Consider the following 26126-nt stretch of genomic DNA (forward strand, 5'->3'; position numbering starts at 1 on the left):
ATCTTCGATTTTATCTGTTTCCTTCATGATTAAGGACTAGAACTCAGCTTTTAACGTCTGCACTTTTGCTTCTTTTACTCTTTCCACACCCATACACATCATCTTGATCGCTTCCCATGCTTCCTTAGCTGTTTCTTTTTCAGCAATGGACAACAACACATCTTCGGGCACACCTTGATATATTGCTGCAAGTGCCACTTGAACCATTTTCTCATCCACAGCCCTCTTAGGATCCTTCTGCTCGATTGCACACCAAACTCCTTGTGCTTTCATGATAAATTTCATCTTTAGGGACCATGTCGTATAATTGCTTCTCGTTAACATTGGATAACTTAAGCCCACAAACCTTTCTTTTGCTTCAGATGTTTCCATGATTTTATTTGTGTGCTTGGGTTGATATTTAGGCATACAGGAACCTAACCAATATGCTCTGATACCAAGTATAGAATAAAAATTGTGATGGGCTTGTGTTTTAGATACAAAGTACAGTGTTTAGCACATGGCTGCTGTGTATGGAGAAGAAAATAAAGCTGCTTTTTATTCCTTGTTATCAAACTGAATGCATACAATCTAATATATACTAGTCTAGACATATAACGTGATATCTAAAAAATAGCAACTGAACTTCCTAGCATGACTCCACTGCTTCAACTTCCCTGATAATGCTGAAATAGAACTATGACCTCGTCTACAATTACCGTTGTGCTAACCAACACAAAGTTCATTAAGGCCTATATAATTTATTCAAAACTAATAAAACACATAGTAATAACTAAATTTAAGATTATTCAAACAAGCCTATCACTTGCAACTACAGAAAACACCTGTAAGTTTATAGTAGAATATTTATATATATTTCATTATTTTTCAAAATGGTTAGTAAGAGGTAAATAGGGAAAATATTTATAACTTGTCTGGTTTATGAGTGATTGTGTGGCCTTAGCAAAAGGAAGTATGATACAAGGTTATGGCCCATATTATGAATTTGACATAGTTTTGTTAAAGTTTCTCAAAGAGAATTGAAGAACTAACATATTTTACTATTAATCTTATCTCTGGTCAATATGTAGATGAAACAAAATCTATAACATTGAATACAAGAAATGACAATATGCCTCATTCAGATTTCCCACATGATCTATCCTCGAATCCTTTCATATACTTTATTAAGTCCAAGCCATAAGATCTAGTTGTATCATTCTATGCCCATTTAATAACTTCTGAACTATCAATGTACGCAGGTACCATAACCACAGTAACAATATGACTAATATGACTTAACCGGTCATCTTTCTCAGTACAGTTTTTCAGCCCCAAGGCCTCCACAACAAACCTGTGATATGAAAATATAGTCACACAATATCCAAAAATGTAAAACAGAGATGAGCACAGAATAATCCGATTCTTAAAATTCTGTAAGCAATTAGATGATGAAATAAAAATCGACTATAATTAAAATCATTGCACTTGTAATTCATAAATCATCTATAAACTGAACTCGTGTGTAATATTTACATTGTATCTACAAATAAAGGTTTCAACATGTTTCTAGTTTCTATGCATCTCACAAAGAATACATAATCAAACAAAAGGTATTTTCAGTATTTTGCTTAAGCTGCATATAAGAACAAAGCATTTAATTTGTTGTTGTTGCAAGGGGAGTGTGCCTTGCTATTACCTTATCAAGTCTTTCCTCGATAATTAGATCAAATAATTCTCTGAGACTAGATAAAATTTGAATAGAACGAGTACAAAATCGTGTGTTCAATTTGTTTCACCTTTTTGGCTCTCATTACATAAGTAACTCATGACTTCTTGTTTATATATAACAATAATACATAAGACTCTATGTTAGGACGGTTAGTAGGGTGAGATATATTTCAACATATAAAGTGAATTCAATAATTATTTTAGTTTGCTAGAATCAAGAATATATGATCACATTTTGTGTAATACAACTTATGTATTATAGCCACTATCAGATATTGTCACTTATGAATTTTTGCACATAAAATCATATAATAACGCTATGTTAAATCGTAGAAATATATAAAAACACTTTCCAAGATAATCAAAAATTAATAACTTTCCGTCCTCTGAGAACAACTTTGTCATCAATATCACCAACACCAAGAAAATGCTTGATGTACCAATGGATCATCATTCTTTGGAGTAGACCTTGACGCTTAATGATATATAATGATATCGCTAAATGGTAAGGTTTTCTCCAAAAACTTTATTAAAATATCCCCAATTTATCTAAGTTCCTCTATAAGAGAATGGTAATGTGTGTTATGGTAGTTGAGTAATGGTATTTGATTTCATAAACCTTAAATCTAATAAACATGGTTACCAATATGGAAATTAAAATTAATCTAAATTTAAAATAAATAAGAAAATAGTAGAGATGATAGAAACATTACAATTTTCCTCGTATGCTGGTGGATTATAAAGTGTCGTATACATGTATTTCTCAATACATGAAGGCTCTAATTTTTATAATGTAGTACTTTGCGATGGAGAAATTTGATCAAAATTAAAGAGTGGTTATTAATTAGAGAGACACATTTTGTTCAATTTAGTTTTACTTACACATATTTTTCAACAAATCAATTCTATGTTAAAATCCTTTTTATCCATATAATTAACAAATTAAGTGCTAGTAGCGGATACTTGAATCTGGTACATGGTAAAAAGTAGAAAATAAAGTGTACCAAAGTTGTTTAAGTTGTAAAAGAGAACTTTAATCGTTATATCAATAGATCTCCATTCCAACCTATATAATGCCATAAAATATCAATTATTAACCGAGCCAAAGCCAAAGCGACCAAATCGAGATGTTCCTTCAGACTCTGATGCTTTTTTGATGAGTCGATTTGATCCAAGTTTGTGGAGAAACCACCCTCCAAAGAGAAAATGAGGTATCGGGTTTTCTAAATAACAATCTGAGAATCTCATATTATAATTTAATTTAATTCCTTATCACCAAATGATAAGGAGTTGTAAAAAAAAGAGCACAAAATGTTTTACCTATCCAAGGGAATCCATGTTACAAAAGGAACCTTCCACTTTGCTAATTGATACATTCTAGTTGCAAGGTAGTATCAATGTCCTCCACCAATACAATAGATGTCATTTTCTTCGTTATTTGTATTAATAACATATCTCCTCTCCATCCTTGAACTATTCTTGTTATCGACACTTGTGGTATCTCTTCTTTCAAGACATTTGTTCTCACTTCCCATAGCTCGGGTCATCTTCTCACAATTTTCTTTTATCATTTTCCAAAATGAAACCAGTAAAAAAAATTATAAGATGTGAATTATAATAACACTTGCTTAATTGATTCTTAATAAACAATTATGCAAACACCTTTATATGACCTAGGCGATTGGATACAAATTTTTTATTTAACGATTCAATATATAATAAAACATCTTAAAGTATTGAATTTCTTCTTTGTAGTACTTCATTCTATAAAGATTAATAAAGTATTAGAAGACGGAGCAAACAAAAAGTCCAAAATACAAATTCTACTTTTACAATGACAAGTGATACCTCACAATTTCATACCACTGTCATTCCAAACAAATCCCAATACAACTCAGAACTGATAATAAGACACGATTGACATATAAACATGATTTAATAAATGAACCCTAATTAACACATAGTGTAACATCAATAAAAGATCCCAAACATAAAATATCATATAAACAGAAAAACAAGGAGGTAAATTAAACAATTATTAACAATAATCGACCAAATTTAATCTTCTCCTAAATTAAATTTAGTGAATTGAAAGAACTTTAGGAAAGATGATTTGGGGAAAAAAATACATTTCGTTCAAGGTTTAATCTTTCCCGAGATTTAATCTTTTTGGAGCTTTGAGAGAAATATTTCAGCAAAGAATTAATCTTTCGCCGCAGTAGAGATTGTTTAACAGTCTGTGTTTTTTTTAATAGACACCCGTGAAAATAATTTCAACAAGCCGGCTCACAAGTTTTGAACAAGACCGCCTAACTTTTGCGCCCAAATCTCTAATCTACTGTAACGATTATATAATGTATTGCAATAACATATATTTGTAACGACCTCAAAATTTTGTTGATTCAGTTGCAATGTTTTTAAAATCCCTTGCAATAGACATGAAATCACCTTTCAAGAACAACATTTTTTAGATAGTTTTTAAAAATCTAGTTGCGAAAGCAATTCTATGGTATAGTGAACTAAACCCTGTATAACCATTATTCATTTAATACCTGATTCTTCTACAAGCTCGAAGCTATTCCTCATATATACCCCAATATACTCTGGTGATATTTATGAATTGATATATACTTTGGTGATATTTATGAATTGATTTATGCTCTGAAATAAATATTTTATCAACGTTAATTATGATTCTGTTTTATTAAATTACAATATTATGGCCCAATAAGCATTTTTTCTATATAACAAATAGTAGAAAATGACTAGTTAAATTTCATACCAACTTTGTAATTTCTTAGTTATCATTTGAATCTATCGGTTATATTAGTGTTAGAAAATATATTTTTTTAAAAAAAGTATTTTAATAATCATTCAAAGTATTCATTTAAGCAGAAAATTATAAGTTTCTAACTTCAGTTGAGAAAATTTTATAATGAAAATATGTTTTCGACAAATAATTAATGCTTACAAAAATATATTAAAATTATTTAAATATCATTTACATTACTTATATTTTGTACTCACCATTTTTTATAGTTCTTTGAGTAATTTTAATCCAAATTAGTTATTTGAATAAACATTTCTTTTCTTGCAAATATTTTAAGAAAATATAAAAAATAAATAAGATCACCGAATTCCGAGAAAAACAATTAAAAACAAGATCAAAATTCAAATTCAAAGTTTGTCAAATCCCACAATATACCTCAATTTTTGTCCAAAGGGGGAACCTACTTGTGGGAATTGAGTTCTGATTTCCTGAAAATTAAAAAATGGTTTATAAAACTTCAAAAAATTTGGAGTCAAAAGTTGATGATATTCGTAAATAACTATCACATTTTTTCCATTAGTATTTCATATGAGAGTTTAACAAAAATGACCTCATCAATATTTATTGATGAATACTTTTCATCAATATTGTTCATATTAGTAATTTTTTGATATTATAGCATATGTTTTAGGATTCCTTATTGATTTTATCTTTATATTGATTGTGTAAGTCACTAGTAGGTTAACACTGGTTCATTTATTTTATCATACATATAACCTACAAGCTCTCAAGATATTTGCTCATGTTCAACTACTGAATTTTGTAATAAGTTTTTATTCAATGATATAAAAATTATTCTTCATTATTGAGTACATAATTGAATTTAATTGTTATAATTATATTGACCCCCTCTATAGGTAATTAAAGGCCTAAAAATTGATATTAAACCTTGGTGTTTATATGAAATCACTTTAAGATCCAGAAAATAATCATTAATCCCAGGTAATGAAACTCAAAAAAATCTGCGGTAACCATTAGCCATAAACCAAATCAACAACAATATGAGCAGATATGAAACCCTCAAATTTCCAATCTTGAAAATTAATGAATATCATTTCTGTAAAGTCTAGATTACTATATGTCTGCACGTAACAGATGGTGAATACCGGAAGGGATTTATGATGGACCTCATTAGCCCTGGTTGTTGCTATTCGTGGTCAAGAAAAAAATGCAAAAGTCACATTTTCGCATAACAATCTAGAGAGTGTGATGTCCCCTAGGTTTATTGGATGCAAAACAACCAAGGAAATTTGAGACACTTTGGTAGTTAAGTGTAAGGCACAACCGCCATCAAGAAGATTCGAAGGACAATACTCAATCACCAGTATGAGCACTTTGACTCAAAACTTGATGAGACTTTGTTTGAAATCTATTATAGATTTCATACATTGTTGAATGATTTGTCACTTGTTGACATAGAGTATGATCCATCAGATTCAAACTTGAAGGTTCTTCTTGCACTTCTTCAAAAGTGTGATTCGAAAGTTATATCAATAAGGGATAACTATGATCTTGGAGACACATCTCTAGTTGAGATATATTGAATTCTGAAAATGGGACAAGATATGTTTCTGTCAGGGTTGAGGAAAAATAAGAGAGAAATTTGTAAGAAATAGCCATTTCAAAATGAAAGGCCATGATTGTATAGTCTGACACTGAGTCTGAAATACTCATGATGACTTACAAAATTATTCACAAACTTAAATTGATAATGGTAATGATGAAGATATCGTACAAATTGATGCTCTTTTAGTTAAAAGTTTAGAAATATGGTATCCAACTAAATCACAGTGGAAGACATATAGATGTGGAGCCCATAAAAAGGAATATCAGATATGCATGTCCCATAATTACAATATACCTGTTTGTTTTGTCGTGGTTTCACTATTTTTGTTTATAACTATGAGCCAAAGCCAAAGCGACCAAATCGAGATGTTCCTCCAGACTCTCTGATATTTTACCATGGGCAAAAGATGCTTTTTTGATGAGTCGATTTGATCCAAGTTTGTGCAGAAACCACCCTACAAAGAGAAAGTCAGGTACCAGGATTTGTAAATAACAATCTGAGAATCTCAGATTTTAATTTAATTTAATTCCTTATTACCAAATGATAAGGAGTCGTCAAAAAAGAGCACAAAATGTTTTACCTATCCAACTGAATCCATGTTATAAAAGATGGCAACCTTTCCACTTTTTCTAACTTGATACATTTCCCTGTAGTAGGTAGCAAGGTTATAGTTGCAAAGCAATGTCCTCCACCTATACTATTGATGTCATTTTCTTCGTTATTTGTACTAATAACATATCGCCTCTCCGTCCTTGAACTATTCTTGTTATCGACACTTGTGGTATCTCTTCTTTCAACATATTTCTTTTCACTTCCCGTAGCTCGGGTCATCTTCTCACAATTTTCTTTTACCTTTTTCTAAAATGAAACCAGTAAAAAAAAATTATAAGATGTGAATTATAATAGCCCTTGCTTAATTGATTCTTAATAAATAATAATACAAACACCTTCATATGACTTAGGCAATTGGACACAAGCTTTTTATTTAACGAGTCAATATATAATAAAACATCTGAAAGTATTGAATTTCTTCTTTGTAGTACTTCATTCTATAAAGATTAACAAAGTATCAGAAGACGGAGCAAACAAAAAGTCCAAAATACAAATTCTACTTTTACAATGACAAGTGATACCTCACAATTTCATACCACTGTCATTCCAAACAAATCCCAATACAACTCAGAACTGATAATAAGACACGATTGACACATAAACATAATTTAATAAATAAACCCTAATTAACACATAGTGTAACATCAATAAAAGATCCCAAACACAAAATATTATATAAACAGAAAAACAAGGAGGTAAATTAAACAATCATTAACAATAATCGACCAAATTTAATCTTCTCCTAAATTAAATTTAGTGAATTGAAAGAACTTTAGGAAAGATGATTTGGGGAAAAAAATACATTTCGTTCAAGGTTTAATCTTTCCCGAGATTTAATTTTCTTGGAGCTTTGAGAGAAATATTTCAGCAAAGAATTAATCTTTCGCCGCAGTAGAGATTGTTTGACAGTCTGTGTTTTTTTAATAGACAGCCGTGAAAATAATTTCAACAAGTCGGCTCACAAGTTTTGAACAAGACCGCCTAACTTTTGCGCCCAAATCTCTGATCTATTGTAACAATTATATAATGTATTGCAATAACATATATTTGTAACGACCTCGAAATTTTGTTGATTCAGTTGCAATGTTTTTAAAATCCCTTGCAATAGACATGAAATCATCTTTCAACAACAACATTTTTTAGATAGTTTTTAAAAATCTGGTTGCGAAAGCAATTCTATGGTATAGTGAACTAAACCCTGTATAACCATTATTCATTTAATACCTGATTCTTCTACAAGCTGGAAGCTATTCCTCATACAAACCCTGAGCTAGTTAGCTAACCCTTGTGAATCTGTTTAAGTCATTCTACAGTTAAAATGGAAATTATTGGTAACGAGGATCCCCAATCCAACATGCGATCTAGGATTCCGGGTTGAGTTGGATCAAGCTAGTTTGAGTTATGCAAGTTTGTAAGAATGATTTCATTTTCAATTGTAAGTTAAACTAGTTGGGATTTGGTATGACGTAAAAAAGTCAAGGTTGTGGTTGGTTTCTCATACTTTAACATGTTGTGATCCGTGGTTGCGTAAATAAGGGTAATTGCATATAATATTTCATATACAGGTTTATATAATATGTGTTTTGTGAACCCCAAACTTCTGATCCGGGTTTGGAGGGATTCACAACCACCATCTCTGAAGCTAAATGAACTACTAATATTACCTAATATACAACCAGTACTACCACTAAAGCTACCAACAATGCTACCATAAATTGCCACTACTAAGACTAACCAATATAACATCAATGCTACCACCTGTAATACCATAATTAAACTGGCCATAACTGGAACTGCTTAAGCTAGCACGAACTTCAACACCAACACCAATAATACCACGACTAAGCTACCAATACGACCACTAAGCTACCACCAATGCCACCACCAATGCCACTACTAAGACTAACCAATATAACATCAAAGATACCACCTGTAATACCATAATTAAACTGGCCATAAATGGAACTGCTTAAGCTAGCACGAACTTCAACACCAACACCAATAATACCACCACCAATTCTCCTGTAAAGATTACCGCTTTCAGTGCCACGAATTGCACAAATAAGAGCACCAGGACCAATGGCACCATCAATGCCAGCAAATCCACTACTAATATTATCGTTTCTGGTATCACCAATGTAACCACTAAAGATGCTAGTCATGTTGCCACCAATCCCACTTTTAAAACTACCCAATATACCACCAATGCTACTACCACTTATGCCATTATTAAAGTTACCACCAATGATACTTTTTAAGCTAGCACGAACTTCACCACCAACAATCCCACCACTAATTCCACTCGTACGATTACCACTACTAGTGCCACCAATTGGACTAGTAAAATTACCATCACCAGTGACACCGCCAATAATATTACTACTGGATTAAAGAAAAACCATAACTCTATACTTTTCAAATAGTTACGGATCTATAGAAGTTACTAAGCAACGGGTTCTAGTGAGGCTGAAAATGGTGACCCTACCTATTCATGTATTGAAAATATAAATTCTTCCAACACTAAAAAATTTCCCAAACAAAGCCTACATCTCTATCAAGTAAGAAATCTCATTTTCAACCATGTGTGTAGTGAAATGAAGTTAAAAAGTGATGGGGCTTCTTGAGATGGGAAACTCCGAATGTAAGTAAACTTCGTGTTTTATTACGTCAAGAAAGAGTAATTTAGAGTTATTTGTCATATATACATTAAAAAAAAAAACACCCCACATAGATCCACATGTACTATGTGTATTTATATTAATAATATATATAGACATGGTAAAAGTTAAAGAATAACAAAGAAACCTTACACAGTATATTGATGAAGAGAAAGGGAAGGCACTTGGAGCATTTTCTTTATTGTTTTGGGAACTTGTTGCAAGTAGTAAGAAAAATATAAATTCCTCTGAAAATGTCTCTAAAGTAAGGTCATACATAAACATAAAATAAATTTAATAGTATAAGTCAACAAATATGAACATAATATATAAATAATGCCTGGGCTTCTTTTCTATAAATTTTCATTTTTTTCATATACTATGTATTTGATTATTTATGAGGAAAAAAAAAATTAATACAAATGTAACTGATTTTTTTTCAAACCTTGACATATAATCTTGAAAGGATAATTCTTGACATAGAGGTCATGTAAAAACAAATACAAGTGACATTCCATTTAAATCTACATACATATATACAAGGAAAATGAGATACTTATTTTAGTGTTTGATTTCTACCAAAAGTTTATGCAAATAACACATATGAAAAGAAAATGAAGAAACAAGGAAATATAAATTATTACCTTAACTTTGTTAAACAACATCAATTCATGATAACACTTAGTCCTCCACCAATTCATTTGGTTAGTCCTCCACCAATTCATTTAGAGACGTGTTTAACGTTAGAGCACCAAAACACTCTTTCATAGAAAAAACAAATAACTCCAAAATACTATTTCATGGCCTATTTCATGGCCATGTACAAATACATTTTGTTTGTAAGGCGGCGGGCTTGTGCTGATATTAGGGTTTTACCTACCTTTTTAATATCCTATATTTTGCAGGCCCATTTAAATTATTTTATATCTTAGTATCAATTTCTTATTACAAATTCAATTTTTTTCTTTTTATAAAAATCTAATTTAACAAAGTCTGCTCCATATATTATACAAACTAATTGGGTGTTGATTTACAACCATAAGTAAACAAGCATTACTCTAATTTATTTTGTATTGTAAATAAAATGAGATTCTACAAATTAAGTGGTAAGCATTGTATAAAAAACTTAACTAAAAATGATATTTTCTCAAAAATTTTAAATTTTATTTAGTGAAATTATATATTAATTCCCTACTGACGTCAACTACAATAATATATGTACTACTAAAACCCTAAATAAGAATAATAGAAGTACTACTATCATACATTCAAGTCTTAAAAACCTCTCACAATAATTCAGATATTATTGGTCATGTAAAAATTAATATTACCATGACAACATTTAATCAAATTAAATTTCTAGAGGTATAAGATAGCATAACAAATTTTTGGCAATACAATTTTTAAAAATATTTACTAATTGCTATGTTTATTTAAACATAGGAATTAAAATGAATGATAATATGATTGTTGATTTTTATTTTATTCTTAGTCAATTTGATTTGAACATGTAAAATGACAATATATTGTGGGTAACACTACATATACCATATTCATTCACTGGTTGATTGGGAAAAATCTAAATTGGGAAGCAATTGAATGAGAAATGCACTCATAGTGTCTAAGTATATAAGTTGTTTGACTTGACTATATGTACTTCAACATAATTATAATGAATAATTTTAATATTTTCAATTTTAATGAAAATTTATTATTTAAAACAATGCTTATATTTATAAACTTGTTTTGTAACTCAAAATTTTCAATAGACAAATTTTCCAACAAATTTTGGGTCTTTTCACAAGGTGGATATGAAATGCAAAAAGAACATTATTTTGTCAAATATGTACCAAAATATAATTCCATTATTTTTTTAAAATGAATAAAGAGGATACGTACAAACATTATTTCTAGAATTTCCTTTTTTGAATAAAATTATTAATATTAAACTTTAATTCAAAAAAATATTTATTTTAAAAAGATATGTCAAATTATTAATTTTACATGATCAAAGTTCAAAAAATATGTATTATGGGATGAAGTATATTCTACTAAGTTTGGCCAAAGATTTTAAGTAATTCATCATTTATATTGACTTTGGTATGAAATGACTATTATCATTTACATTACTTAAAAAATTGAGTTCTGATTTCTTGAAAATTAAAAAATGGCTTATAAACCTTCAAAAAATTTGGTGTCAAAAGTTGATGATATTAGTATATAACTATCACATTTTTTTCATTAGTATTTCATATGAGAGTTTACCAAAAATGACCTCATCAGTATTTATTGATGAATACTTCTCATTAATATTGTTCATATTAGTATTTTTTTGATATTATAGCATATGTATTCGGACTCCTTATTGATTTTATCTTTATATTGAGTGTGTAAGTGTGCACACAAATTAGGTTAACACTAGTAGGTTAACACTGGTATATTTATTTTATCATACACATAACCTACAAGCTCTCAAGATATTTGCTCATGTTGAGCTAGAGAATTTTGTAATAAGTTTTTATTCAATAATATAAAAACTATTCTTCATTATTGAGTACATAATTGGATTTGATTGTTATAATTATATTGACCACCTCTATAGGTAATTAAAGGCCCAAAAATTGATATCAAAGCTTGGTGTTTATATAAAATCACTTTAAGATCGAGAAAATAATCATTAATGGCAGATAATGAAACTCAACAAAATGTGCAGTCACCATTAGCCATAAACCAAATCAACAACAATATGAGCAGATATGAAATTAAACTTCAATTTATATAAAAACACATCCCACCAGTGCTCCTTCGATCAACCACATCACCTGCTAAGTCACTATCTGTATAGCCTGTTATAGTTTTCTTGTCTTCGCTTCTAGTATATACTAAACCATGATTCACAGTACCTTTCACATATCGTAGTATATGCTTCAAAGCTTGGTGATGTTTGACAGTAGGTGCCTCCATAAATCGACTAACAACCCCGACTGCATAAGTGATGTCAGGTCGCGTATGAGTGAGATATCTCAGACTGCAAACTAAACTTTTGTACTCAGTTGCATCCACTTTTTGACCACCCTCATCCTTATCTAACACCAGTTTTTGTTCCATAGGACACCTTGCCAAGTTACAACTCAACATCCCAGCCTTTTCTAATATCTTTTTAGCATACCCAGATTGTTTTATCGTTGTACACTCCCTTTCTTGATGAACTTCAATCCCCAGATAGTACGACAATACACCTAGATTACTCATTTCAAATTGTATATTCATTTCCTTCTTAAATGCTTTGATTTCTTCCTCACTCGAACCAACAACCAACATGTCGTCAACATATACACCAACGATCAGAACACTCCCATTTATGTACCTCGTATAAACGGCTTGCTCGTGTTGGCATTTTTCAAAACTCAACTCCTTTAAACATTTATCCAGCTTGGCGTTCCAAGCTCTTGGTGCTTGACGCAACCCATACAATGCTTTCACCAGCCTATACACTTTTTTCTCCTCCCCTTTCTTCTCGAAACCTTCCGGTTGTATGACATACACTTCCTCAAGTAAATCACCGTTTAAAAACACTGATTTTACGTCGAGGTGATGTACTACCCATCCTTCTTTTGCAGCCATTGCCAACAACAACCGTATAGTTTCTACTCATGCTACAGGGGCAAACACTCTATTATAGTCAATTCCTCGTCGTTGTACGTAGCCCTTTGTGATGAGGCGAGCTTTATGTTTCATGATATTTCCCTCTGAGTCCTTCTTAAATTTAAATACCCACTTCAACCCTATTGGCTTGTGTCCCGGTGGAAGTTCTGTAAGAACCCAAGTGTCATTCCTTTCAATGGTGTCCATCTCGACTTTCATAGAGCTCATCCATTCTTTTTCCTTGCTTGCTTTTTGAAAATTCACAGATTCTTCCACCTTTAACAGCATAAGCTCATCCAGCAATTCAATCACCTCAATCTCACTATACAATTCATCAAGAGTTCTGTACCTGTGAGGTCCACTTTCAATTTTTGATTCCAAATTTCCAGAGGACATTTCAGTCTGGCTACCACCAGTTGTGTGTACCGAAGTTCTGAACCCACCAGTCGTGTGTGGTGGAGTTTTGAAACCTCCATCTTCACTACCATCTTCATTAACACTCATTTCAACACTATCTTCAAACATGGTGATGTATCCAGGAACTTTCATCTCACATTCCCCTTCTTTATCCCATATCCAGAATTCCTTCTCACGAAATACTACATCAGGACTCACTTGTATATCCTTTGTCACTGGATCATACAACCTACATCCCTTAGTTCCTGGCTCTTGTCCCAAATATATGACTTGTTTCCCTCTGTCATCCAACTTTTTAACATATATAGATGGAACCTTCATGATCGCTACACAACCAAATACTTTAAGGTGTCCCAAATCTGGTTTCTTACCTCCCCAAACTTCATACGGTGTTGTACCATTTAGAGCTCATGTTGGTAAACGATTAAGCATGTATATTGCGTGCCTTACCGCTTCCCCCCATATGGTTGATGGCTACTTCGATTCTTTTAGAAAACTCCGAACCATCGCCGCATCGGTTCTATTTCTTCTCCCGACTACCCCGTTCTGTTGCGGGGTATACGGGGCTGTATATTGACGTTCAATCCCCATTTCTTCACAAAATAATTTAAATTCATTCGAACAAAATTCACCACCTCGATTTGTCCGTAACATTTTTATACTTCTCTCCATTTTCTTCTCTACCACTGCCTTATAATTTTTGAACATTGCAAAAGCATCTTTTTTTTCTTTTAACAAATATACCCATATTTTCCTACTATAATCATAGACAAATAAGAGAAAGTATCGATTACCTCCAGAAGTCTCAGGCATGATCGGTCCACAAATGTCTGCATACACTAGTTCAAGGGGCTTCTTTGTTTCGAAGCTCGTATTTGCTGGGAACGGACTTCTTACCAACTTTGTCATCAAGCATCCTTCACATTTATTCCTTGGTTCAATCAACTTCGGAACTCCATATGCTAATTTCTCCTTTGACATGAGTTTTAAGGCCTGAAAATTGACATGGCCGAGCCTTGTGTGCCATAGCCATGTATCTTCCTCGGTTTTTGAGAGTAAATACCTAGGGCTACTATCCTCAAGGCTTATTTTGTAGAGACGATTTTCACTCCTCTTCAGTTTCATCAACAGTCGACCTCGTTCATCATGCACCCATAAATATTCTCCCTCCAATACAACCTTGTTACCAGCCTCCGAAAGTTGACCCAAACTAATAATATTATTGCACAAGGTAGGGATGTAATATACCTCGCTTAATATCTTCTCTTCACCATTCTTGCATTTAAATGATATTACTCCCCTGCCTTTTATCGTCAATGGTAGACCCATCACCAAACTTCACTTTTCCAGTTACACTTTTGTCCAACTCTTTGAATTTTTCCCGTTGTCCAGTCATGTGATTGCTCGCCCCATTATCCAGGTACCACACTTGCAAATCCTTGCGTCCCTCATTTTTCTCTGTTAGCTTTGGAACTACCATTTCTTCGTTTAGCAGCATCATCTCCTTCACAGGTTCTTTGATCTCAGCAATCAATAGCGCTGGTTCATCTCCTTGGAGTTGGGTGAGGTTCACTTCCTTTTGTGGTTCCTTGTCACGTCGTGATTTCTGGCACTCGTATGCAAAATGTCCAAATGCTTGGCAATTGAAGCACCTCATCCTGCTCCTATGACGTCCTCCTCGGTTTGATTCTTTTCCCCGGTTCTGACTAGGACCTCCATTCCATTTTCTGGTTTTTTTCATCCACTCCTCAAGGGTCAATAACAATTGTCCCTCGTGGTTTTCTCTCTTTCGCCATTCTTTCTCTGTTAGTAAGAGTTTCCCTTGATTCATCTTACTTGTCCCACGCAACCGTTCTTCATGGGCCTTCAAAGAACCAACGACTTCTTCCACTAACATCTCCTCCAAATTTTCGAATTGCTCCAGAGCAGACGCAATTTGTAAAAATTTCGAGGGAACTGCTCTGAGAAGTTTCTTCACCACGTAGCTCTCTTCCATCTTCTCTCCTAGTGCTCGAATGTTAGTGACCGGTCTATATAATTTCATGTAGAAGTCATCTAACTCATCCCCTTCTTTCATACTTAAGCTTTCAAATTCCCCTTTTAGCGTTTGAGCCTTTGCCTGTCTCACCTTGTCTGCTCCCAAACTCATTGTTCTCACAGCTTCTCATGTCTCTTTCGATGTTTTCTTTTCTGCAAGTGTCAGCAACATCTCCTCCAGAATCCCTTGATAGATAATTGCCAAGGCTCGCTTATTCGTTTTGTCCTCAACAGTTCCCTTCGGGTCCCACAAGCCATATGCCTGCATAATCACTTTCATCTTCTGAGACCAAGCTGCATAATTCGTCTTGGTAAGAATAGGATAACTCAGCCCAATATTTGTACTTTCTTTCGTCTTGTCTTTCTGTTCCATCGTGTCTGAAAACTTAAGTGGTTACCATGGCTCTGATACTAAGTAAAGCACTAAAATACAATATACACACACACCTGCTTGTATATAGAGTTGGAAGGAGATAAAACTTCTTAAATTAAAATAGATCAATGTACAAGAATAAATATGCAAGTACAAAGCAAGCTAAAAACTAGGCATGCAGCTAAACAAACTCCTATCACTAACCCACTTTCTTTATTCAGTTCCTACTAATATGCAAACACCAAATGACCAAGTCTAATACTAAAATTCACTCTTAACAACTATATTTTATTTAAATAAAATATGTTTAGATTAATTTAAATCCAACAGGGATTTATGATGGACCTCATTAGCCCATGAAACTGGTTGTTGCTATTCGTGGTCAAGAAAAAAATGGAAAAGTTGGACATTTTTGCATAACAATCTAGACAGTGTGATGTCACCTAGGTTTATTGGATACAAAACAACCAAGGAAAGTTGAGACACTTTGGTGGTTAAGTGTAAGGCACAACGGCTATCAAGAAGATTCGAAGGACAGTACTCAATCACCAGTATGAGCACTTTGACTCAAAAGTTGATGAGTCTTTGTTTGAAATCTATGATAGATTTAAGAAATTGTTCAATGATTTGTCACTTGTTGACATAGAGTATGATCCAGCAGATTCAAACTTGAAGGTTCTTCTTGCACTTCCTCCAAAGTGTGACTTGAAAGTTATATCAATAAGGGATAACTATGATCTTGAAAACACATCTCTAGTTAAGATATATGGAATTCTGAAAACTAATGAACTGGAGATGGAGTAGAAAAGTAAGACGAAATGCGACAAGATATGGTTCTCTCAGGGTAAAGGAAAAATAAGAGAGAAATTTTCAAGAAATAGCCATTTCAAAATGAAAGGCCATGATTGTATAGTCTGACACTGAGTCTCAAATACTCATGATGGCTTACAAAATTATTCAGGAACTAAAATTGATCATGGTAATGATGAAGATATCCTACAAATTGATGGTCTTTTAGTTAAAAAGTTTAGAAATATGGGCTATATAGACTTCAAAAAAAATGTTTTTTAAAGAAAGGCTATAGTTCCTAGAACTTTACCCTGATAAGAGGAATTAAAGAAAGAATGATCGTAAGGAGTCAAGGTATGGGAAAATTACAAGTCAAAGATCAAGTGATATAATTGTGATGAAGTCGGACACTTTGCTACTCATTGAGAAAGCCAAACCCTGAGCAAGTTTTGACCAGAAGAACAATTGGGATGATACATTACAAGAGTACAAACTATGCTCACAAAAAATTACATAATGTTGTGTATTTCTAACAAAGTAAATTTTATTATATATATGATTTAACTTTTTTCTATTATAAAGGGCTTTTCTTAATTTTAGGTAAAAGTTACAAAATAAATTAATGGAGATTAAATAATTTAAACATGTATATTTTATTTTGTTGAATGATATTATCTTGTTAAACTAACACGGTTGAACAATCAACTTTTGGAAATTTATATGAATTATTCATAGTAAAGTCAATATTTATTTAAAATAAAATGATATCAATAGTGTATATTAGTTTTCATGATTTTATTGCTAATAAAATATGTTAAACACATTATTGAGACGTCATTTTAAGGATAAAATAAAGAACATGAACTCAATAATTGTTATGATAAAAACAAACACATTATTCTTAAATCTACTTACTCAAATTTACAAGGAAAATACAATATTGTAAATAAAACTTAAATAATCATCATAAACATATTTATGTTTGCAAAATAAATTGAACAAATTAAATATTTAATCTTGAATTATTTAGTAACTTATATAAAATATGTAAATGTCAAGATTAATGAATATTGATATGTCTTTTTTAAAAAAATACACAGCATTAAGAAATGAATAAGAAAATATCTTTTTATACTGAATATGAAAAAAAAATTATTTTATCTTTATCGCCTCCCAACAACACCTAGTATTTTACAAAAAAAATATAAATTTAAACAATTCGATAAAAACAATGAACAATTATCCACGATCCAATTTAAAGTCCAATTATATAACAACTAAATCGACTAATTATTATTGAATCAATATATGTAAATAAGGTACTTAATATTGATAAATGATATATAAAAATACATTATTTTTAGTGTTAAATATAAACCATAAAAAAATTTAAAAACTCGTTTGATTCGATCTTAAGAAAGTCATATTTAAAAAGGCCCGAAGCTGCGTGAACATAAATTTTATTATAAAACTTTGCTTCTCTCCTAAAGAGAAAAAACTTGGATTTACTCAAATTTGGAATTTTAAAAATATCGAAATAATTTTTTTAATAGTTTTATTTTTCATCCAATATTTTACACTAAAATATTTTGGGATAAAATTCTAAATCGGACGTGCTGTAATTTGTGCCATTCTTGGGCCTCAAAATTTTGTATAAAATCCAAATTCATTAGTTTTTTAGAAAAATTGATTTGATCCAAATTCTAAATATGTAAATTAATTAAGCCACCCTTAACACTATTTAATTTATCTTTATTTAAATTATTAAATATTTATCTTTTAAGTTGAAATGAACATTTATCTTTTTTAGTTGAAATAAATTAGCCAATTAAATTATAATTATTATGTTCCCACTGTGGCTTATTGGCTTTCTATTCTACCATAATGTTATTTTTGTTTGCCAATAGAACCAATAATATTTCTGACTTTGTAAGTGAAGAGTTATTATTGCTATTTAAGCAAGCAAAATAACTTCTTAAATTAAAATTGATCAACGTACAAGAATAAATATGCAAGTACAAAGCAAGCTAAAAACTAGTTATGTAGCTAAACAAACTCCTATCACTAACCCACTTTGTTTATTGAGTTCCTACTAATATGCAAACATCAAATGACCAAGTCTAATACTAAAATGCACTCTCAACAACTATATTTTATTTCAATAAAACATGTTTAGATTAATTTAAATACAACATATTCCCCCTTAAGCTAAACATGTTTTCTCTAGACTAGATACTCAGTGGTCTGCAGCAAGGTTCTCGACTCCAATCAACACCTTCATCTCTTCCAACATAACTTTTCCGAGTGCTTTAGTTAAAATATATGCCCTCTGTTCTTGAGTTCCCACATAATTTATAACCAGCCCTTCATGCTCTATGCATTCATGAATGAAGTGAAAGAAAACGTCTATATGTTTGTCCTTCCATGTAGCACATGATTCTTCATCAACTCTATTGCAGACTTATTGTCTACATGCAACACTACAGCCCCATATTCTTGCCCAGAGATTTCCCTTAGTAGACCTCAAAGCCAAATACTCCGGCATGCTGCTGTTGTTGCAGCCATGTATTCCGCTTCACACAAAGACAGTGCAATGACCCTCTGTTTCTACGATGCCCATGAAATTAAGCTTCAATTTAGATAAAAACACATCCCACCAGTGCTCCTTCGATCAACCACATCACCTGCTAAGTCACTATCTGTATAGCCTGTTATAGTTTTCTTGTCTTCGCTTCTAGTATATACTAAACCATGATTCACAGTACCTTTCACATATCGTAGTATATGCTTCAAAGCTTGGTGATGTTTGACAGTAGGTGCCTCCATAAATCGACTAACAACCCCGACTGCATAAGTGATGTCAGGTCGCGTATGAGTGAGATATCTCAGACTGCAAACTAAACTTTTGTACTCAGTTGCATCCACTTTTTGACCACCCTCATCCTTATTTAACACCACTTTTTGTTCCATAGGACACCTTGCCAAGTTACAACTCAACATCCCAGCCTTTTCTAATATCTTTTTAGCATACCCAGATTGTTTTATCGTTGTACACTCCCTTTCTTGATGAACTTCAATCCCCACATAGTACGACAATACACCTAGATTACTCATTTCAAATTGTATATTCACTTCCTTCTTAAATGCTTTGATTTCTTCCTCACTCAAACCAGCAACCAACATGTCGTCAACATATACACCAACGATCAGAACACTCCCATTTATGTACCTCGTATAAACGGCTTGCTCGTGTTGGTATTTTTCAAAACTCAACTCCTTTAAAATTTATCCAGCTTGGCGTTCCAAGCTCTTGGTGCTTGACGCAACCCATACAATGCTTTCACCAGCCTATACCCTTTTTTCTCCTCCCCTTTTTTCTCGAAACCTTCCGGTTGTATGACATACACTTCCTCAAGTAAATCACCGTTTAAAAACACTGATTTTACGTTGAGGTGATGTACTACCCATCCTTCTTTTGCAGCCATTTCCAACAACAACCAAATAGTTTCTACTCATGCTACAGGGGCAAACACTCTATTATAGTCAATTCCTCGTCGTTGTACGTAGCCCTTTGTGATGAGGCGAGCTTTATGTTTCATGATATTTCCCTCTGAGTCCTTCTTAAATTTAAATACCCACTTCAACCCTATTGGCTTGTGTCCCGGTGGAAGTTCTGTAAAAACCCAAGTGTCATTCCTTTCAATGGTGTCCATCTCGACTTTCATAGCGCTCATCCATTCTTTTTCCTTGCTTGCTTCTTGAAAATTCACAGGTTCTTCCACCTTTAACAGCATAAGCTCATCCAGCAATTTAATCACCTCAATCTCACTATACAATTCATCAAGAGTTCTGTACCTGTGAGGTCCACTTTCAATTTTTGATTCCAAATTTCCAGAGGACATTTCAGTCTGGCTACCACCAGTTGTGTGTACCGAAGTTCTGAACCCACCAGTCGTGTGTGGTGGAGTTTTGAAACCTCCATCTTCACTACCATCTTCATTAACACTCATTTCAACACTATCTTCAAACATGGTGATGTATCCAGGAACTTTCATCTCACATTCCCCTTCTTTATCCCATATCCAGAATTCCTTCTCACGAAATACTACATCACGACTCACTTGTATATTCTTTGTCACTAGATCATACAACCTATAGCCCTTAGTCCCTGGCTCTTGTCCCAAATATATGACTCGTTTCCCTCTGTCATCCAACTTTTTAACATATATAGATGGAACCTTTATGATCGCTACACAACCAAATACTTTAAGGTGTCCCAAATCTGGTTTCTTACCTCCCCAAACTTCATACGATGTTGTACCATTTAGAGCTCGTGTTGGTAAATGATTAAGCATGTATATTGCGTGCCTTACCGCTTCCCCCCATATGGTTGATGGCAACTTCGATTCTTTTAGAAAACTCCGGACCATCGCCGCCACGGTTCTATTTCTTCTCTCGACTACCCCGTTCTGTTGCGGGGTATACGGGGCTGTATATTGACGTTCAATCCCCATTTCTTCACAAAATAATTTAAATTCATTCGAGCAAAATTCACCACCTCGATTTGTCCGTAACATTTTTATACTTCTCTCCATTTTCTTCTCTACCACTGCCTTATAATTTTTGAACATTGCAAAAGCATCCTTTTTTTCTTTTAACAAATATACCCACATTTTCCTACTATAATCATAGAAAAATAAGAGAAAGTATCGATTACCTCCAGAAGTCTCAGGCATGATCGGTCCACAAATGTCTGCATACACTAGTTCAAGGGGCTTCTTTGTTTCAAAGCTCGTATTTGCTGGGAACGGACTTCTTACCAACTTTGTCATCAAGCATCCTTCGCATTTATTCCTTGGTTCAATCAACTTCGGAACTCCATATGATAATTTCTCCTTTGACATGAGTTTTAAGGCCTGAAAATTGACATGGCCGAGCCATGTGTGCCATAGCCATGTATCTTTCTCGGTTTTTAAGAGTAAATACCTAGGGCTACTATCCTCAAGGCTTATTTTGTAGAGACGATTTTCACTCCTCTTCAGTTTCATCAACAGTCGACCTCGTTCATCATACACCCATAAATATTCTCCCTCCAATACAACCTTGTTACCAGCCTCCGAAAGTTGACCCAAACTAATAATATTATTGCACAAGGTAGGGATGTAATATACCTCGCTTAATATCTTCTCTTCACCATTTTTGCATTTAAATGACACTACTCCCCTGCCTTTTATCGTCAATGGTAGACCCATCACCAAACTTCACTTTTCCAGTTACACTTTCGTCCAACTCTTTGAATTTTTCCCGTTGTCCAGTCATGTGATTGCTCGCCCCATTATACAGGTACCACACTTGCAAATCCTTGTGTCCCTCATTTTTCTCTGTTAGCTTTGGAACTACCATTTCTTCGTTTAGCAGCATCATCTCCTTCACAGGTTCTTTGATCTCAGCAATCAATAGCGCTGGTTCATCTCCTTGGAGTTGGGTGAGGTTCACTTCCTTTTGTGGTTCCTTGTCACGTCGTGATTTCCGGCACTCGTATGCAAAATGTCCAAATGCTTGGCAATTGAAGCACCTCATCCTGCTCCTATGACGTCCTCCTCGGTTTGATTCTTTTCCCCGGTTCTGACTAGGACCTCGATTCCATTTTCTGGTTTTTTTCATCCACTCCTCAAGGGTCAATAACAATTGTCCCTCGTGGTTTTCTCTCTTTCGCTATTCTTTCTCTGTTAGTAAGAGTTTTCCTTGATTCATCTCACTTGTCCCACGCAACCGTTCTTCATGGGCCTTCAAAGAACCAACGACTTCTTCCACTAACATCTCCTCCAAATTTTCGAATTGCTCCAGAGCAGACGCAATTTGTAAAAATTTCGAGGGAACTGCTCTGAGAAGTTTCTTCACCACATAGCTATCTTCCATCTTCTCTCCTAGTGCTCGAATGTTAGTGACCGGTCTATATAATTTCATGTAGAAGTCATCTAACTCATCCCCTTCTTTCATACTTAAGCTTTCAAATTCCCCTTTTAGCGTTTGAGCCTTTGCCTGTCTCACCTTGTCTGCTCCCAAACTCATTGTTCTCACAGCTTCTCATGTCTCTTTCGATGTTTTCTTTTCTGCAAGTGTCAGCAACATCTCCTCCAAAATCCCTTGATAGATAATTGCCAAGGCTCGCTTATTCGTTTTGTCCTCAACAGTCCCCTTCGGGTCCCACAAGCCATACGCCTGCATAATCACTTTCATCTTCTGAGACCAAGCTGCATAATTCGTCTTGGTAAGAATAGGATAACTCAGCCCAGTATTTGTACTTTCTTTCGTCTTGTCTTTCTGTTCCATCGTGTCTAAAAACTTAAGTGGTTACCATGGCTCTGATACTAAGTAAAGCACTAAAATACAATACACACACACACCTGCTTGTATATAGAGTTGGAAGGAGATAAAACTTCTTAAATTAAAATAGATCAATGTACAAGAATAAATATGCAAGTACAAAGCAAGCTAAAAACTAGGCATGCAGCTAAACAAACTCCTATCACTAACCCACTTTCTTTATTCAGTTCCTACTAATATGCAAACACCAAATGACCGAGTCTAATACTAAAATTCACTCTCAACAACTATATTTTATTTAAATAAAACATGTTTAGATTAATTTAAATCCAACAGGGATTTATGATGGCCCTCATTAGCCCATGAAACTGGTTGTTGCTATTCGTGGTCAAGAAAAAAATGGAAAAGTTGGACATTTTTGCATAACAATCTAGACAGTGTGATGTCACCTAGGTTTATTGGATACAAAACAACCAAGGAAAGTTGAGACACTTTGGTGGTTAAGTGTAAGGCACAACGGCTATCAAGAAGATTCGAAGGACAATACTCAATCACCAGTATGAGCACTTTGACTCAAAAGTTGATGAGTCTTTGTTTGAAATCTATGATAGATTTAAGAAATTGTTCAATGATTTGTCACTTGTTGACATAGAGTATGATCCAGCAGATTCAAACTTGAAGGTTCTTCTTGCACTTCCTCCAAAGTGTGACTTGAAAGTTATATCAATAAGGGATAACTATGATCTTGAAAACACATCTCTAGTTAAGATATATAGAATTCTGAAAACTAATGAACTGGAGATGGAGTAGAAAAGTAAGACGAAATCCGACAAGACATGGTTCTCTCAGGGTAGAGTAAAAATAAGAGAGAAATTTTCAAGAAATAGCCATTTCAAAATGAAAGGCCATGATTGTATAGTCTGACACTGAGTCTCAAATACTCATGATGGCTTACAAAATTATTCAGGAACTAAAATTGATCATGGTAATGATGAAGATATCCTACAAATTGATGCTCTTTTAGTTAAAAAGTTTAGAAATATGGGCTATATAGACTTCAAAAAAAATGTTTTTGAAAGAAAGGCTATAGTTCCTAGAACTTTACCCTGATAAGAGGAATTAAAGAAAGAATGATTGTAAGGAGTCAAGGTATGGGAAAATTACAAGTCAAAGATCAAGTGCTATAATTGTGATGAAGTCGGACACTTTGCTACTCATTGAGAAAGCCAAACCGTGAGAAGAAGCAAGCCTTGATCAGCAAGAAGAAGAATTGAAGCAAGTTTTGACCAGAAGAACAATTGGGATGATACATTACAAGAGTACAAACTATACTCATAAAAAAATGCATAATATTGTGTATTTCTAACAAAGTAAATTTTATTATATATATGATTTAACTTTTTTCATAAAGGGCCTTTCTTAATTTTAGGTAAAAGTTACAAAATAAATTAATGGAGATTAAATAATTTAAACATGTATATTTTATTTTGTTGAATGATATTATCTTGTTAAACTAACACGTTGAACAATCAACTTTTGGAAATTTATATGAATTATTCATTGTAAAGTCAATATTTATTTAAATTAAAATGATATCAATAGTGTATATTAGTTTTCATGATTTTATTGCTAATAAAATATGTTAAACACATTATTGAGACGTCATTTTAAGGATAAAATAAAGAACATGAACTCAATAATTGTTATGATAAAAACAAACACATTATTCTTAAATCTACTTACTCAAATTTACAAGGAAAATACAATATTGTAAAAAATAAAAGTTAAATAATCATCATAAACATATTTATGTTTGCAAAATAAATTGAACAAATTAAATATTTAATCTTGAATTATAAAGTAACTTATATAAAATATGTAAATGTCAAGATTAATGAATATTGATATGTCTTTTTTAAAATAATACACACCATTAAGAAATGAATAAGAAAATAATTTTTATACTGAATATGAAAAAAAAATTATTTTATCTTTATCGCCTCCTAACAACAACTAGTACTTTACAAAAAAAATATAAATTTAAACAATTCGATAAAAATAATGAACAATTATCCACAATCCAATTTAAAGTCCAATTATATAACAACTAAATCCACTAATTATTATTGAATCAATATATGTAAATAAGGTACTTAATATTGATAAATGATATATAAAAATACATTATTTTTAGTGTTAAATATAAACCATAAAAAAATTTAAAAACTTGTCTGATTCGATCTTAAGAAAGTCATATTTAAAAAGGCCCGAAGCTGCGTGAACATAAATTTTATTATAAAACTTTGCTTCTCTCCTAAAGAGAAAAAACTTGGATTTACTCAAATTTGGAATTTTAAAAATATCGAAATAATTTTTTTAATAGTTTTATTTTTCATCCAATATTTTACACTAAAATATTTTGGCATAAAATTCTAAATCGGACGTGCTGTAATTTGTGCCATTCTTGGGCCTCAAAATTTTGTATAAAATCCAAATTCATTAGTTTTTTAGAAAAATTGATTTGATCCAAATTCTAAATATGTAAATTAATTAAGCCACCCTTAACACTATTTAATTTATCTTTATTGAAATTATTAAATATTTATCTTTTAAGTTGAAATGAGCATTTATCTTTTTTAGTTGAAATAAATTTGCCAATTAAATTATAATTATTATGTTCCCACTATGGCTTATTGGCTTTCTATTCTATCATAATTTTATTTTTGTTTGCCAATAGAACCAATAATATTTCTGACTTTGTAAGTGAAGAGTTATTATTGCTATTTAAGCAAGCAAAATAACTTCTAATTGGATTTATCTTCTTGTACCTAGATAATCCATCAAGAAACTAATAATTCATGTTTTCAATAGAATTAGTCAAACCAAAATTCAAGACTTGTTCCACTAAAACCAAGTCCTAACAACACTTTAAATACTCATTTAAATTTGATAAAATTTACAAAAAAATAAGTGAATAATGAAACATGCAAATTAATGCAAGAAATAATGTTTAAGATATAGTAAATCTACTACAGACCACCACAGCACATGAAGCATGTTTTTTACATAGTATTTAGCATAAAATGATTTAGAAATAGTAATAATTGCTGCAATCACTAATGGGGAATTGAGAGGATGGAATCATTGGCATGTTGTTCTCCA

The 26126-nt window shown here is 32.5% G+C and overlaps 1 protein-coding gene across 1 annotated transcript; it reads right to left on the bottom strand.

Annotated features, from left to right (window-relative positions):
- Window positions 1-22352: 22352 nt before the first annotated feature.
- LOC141666274 (uncharacterized) lies at window positions 22353-22709 on the bottom strand. Its single transcript, XM_074472265.1, has one exon. The coding sequence runs from the start codon at window positions 22707-22709 to the stop codon at window positions 22353-22355; it is 357 nt and encodes a 118-aa protein (XP_074328366.1).
- Window positions 22710-26126: the final 3417 nt, after the last annotated feature.

The sequence above is a fragment of the Apium graveolens genome, chromosome 6 (genome assembly GCF_009905375.1).
Source record: "Apium graveolens cultivar Ventura chromosome 6, ASM990537v1, whole genome shotgun sequence".
In the NCBI taxonomy this organism is placed as follows: Eukaryota; Viridiplantae; Streptophyta; class Magnoliopsida; order Apiales; family Apiaceae; genus Apium; species Apium graveolens.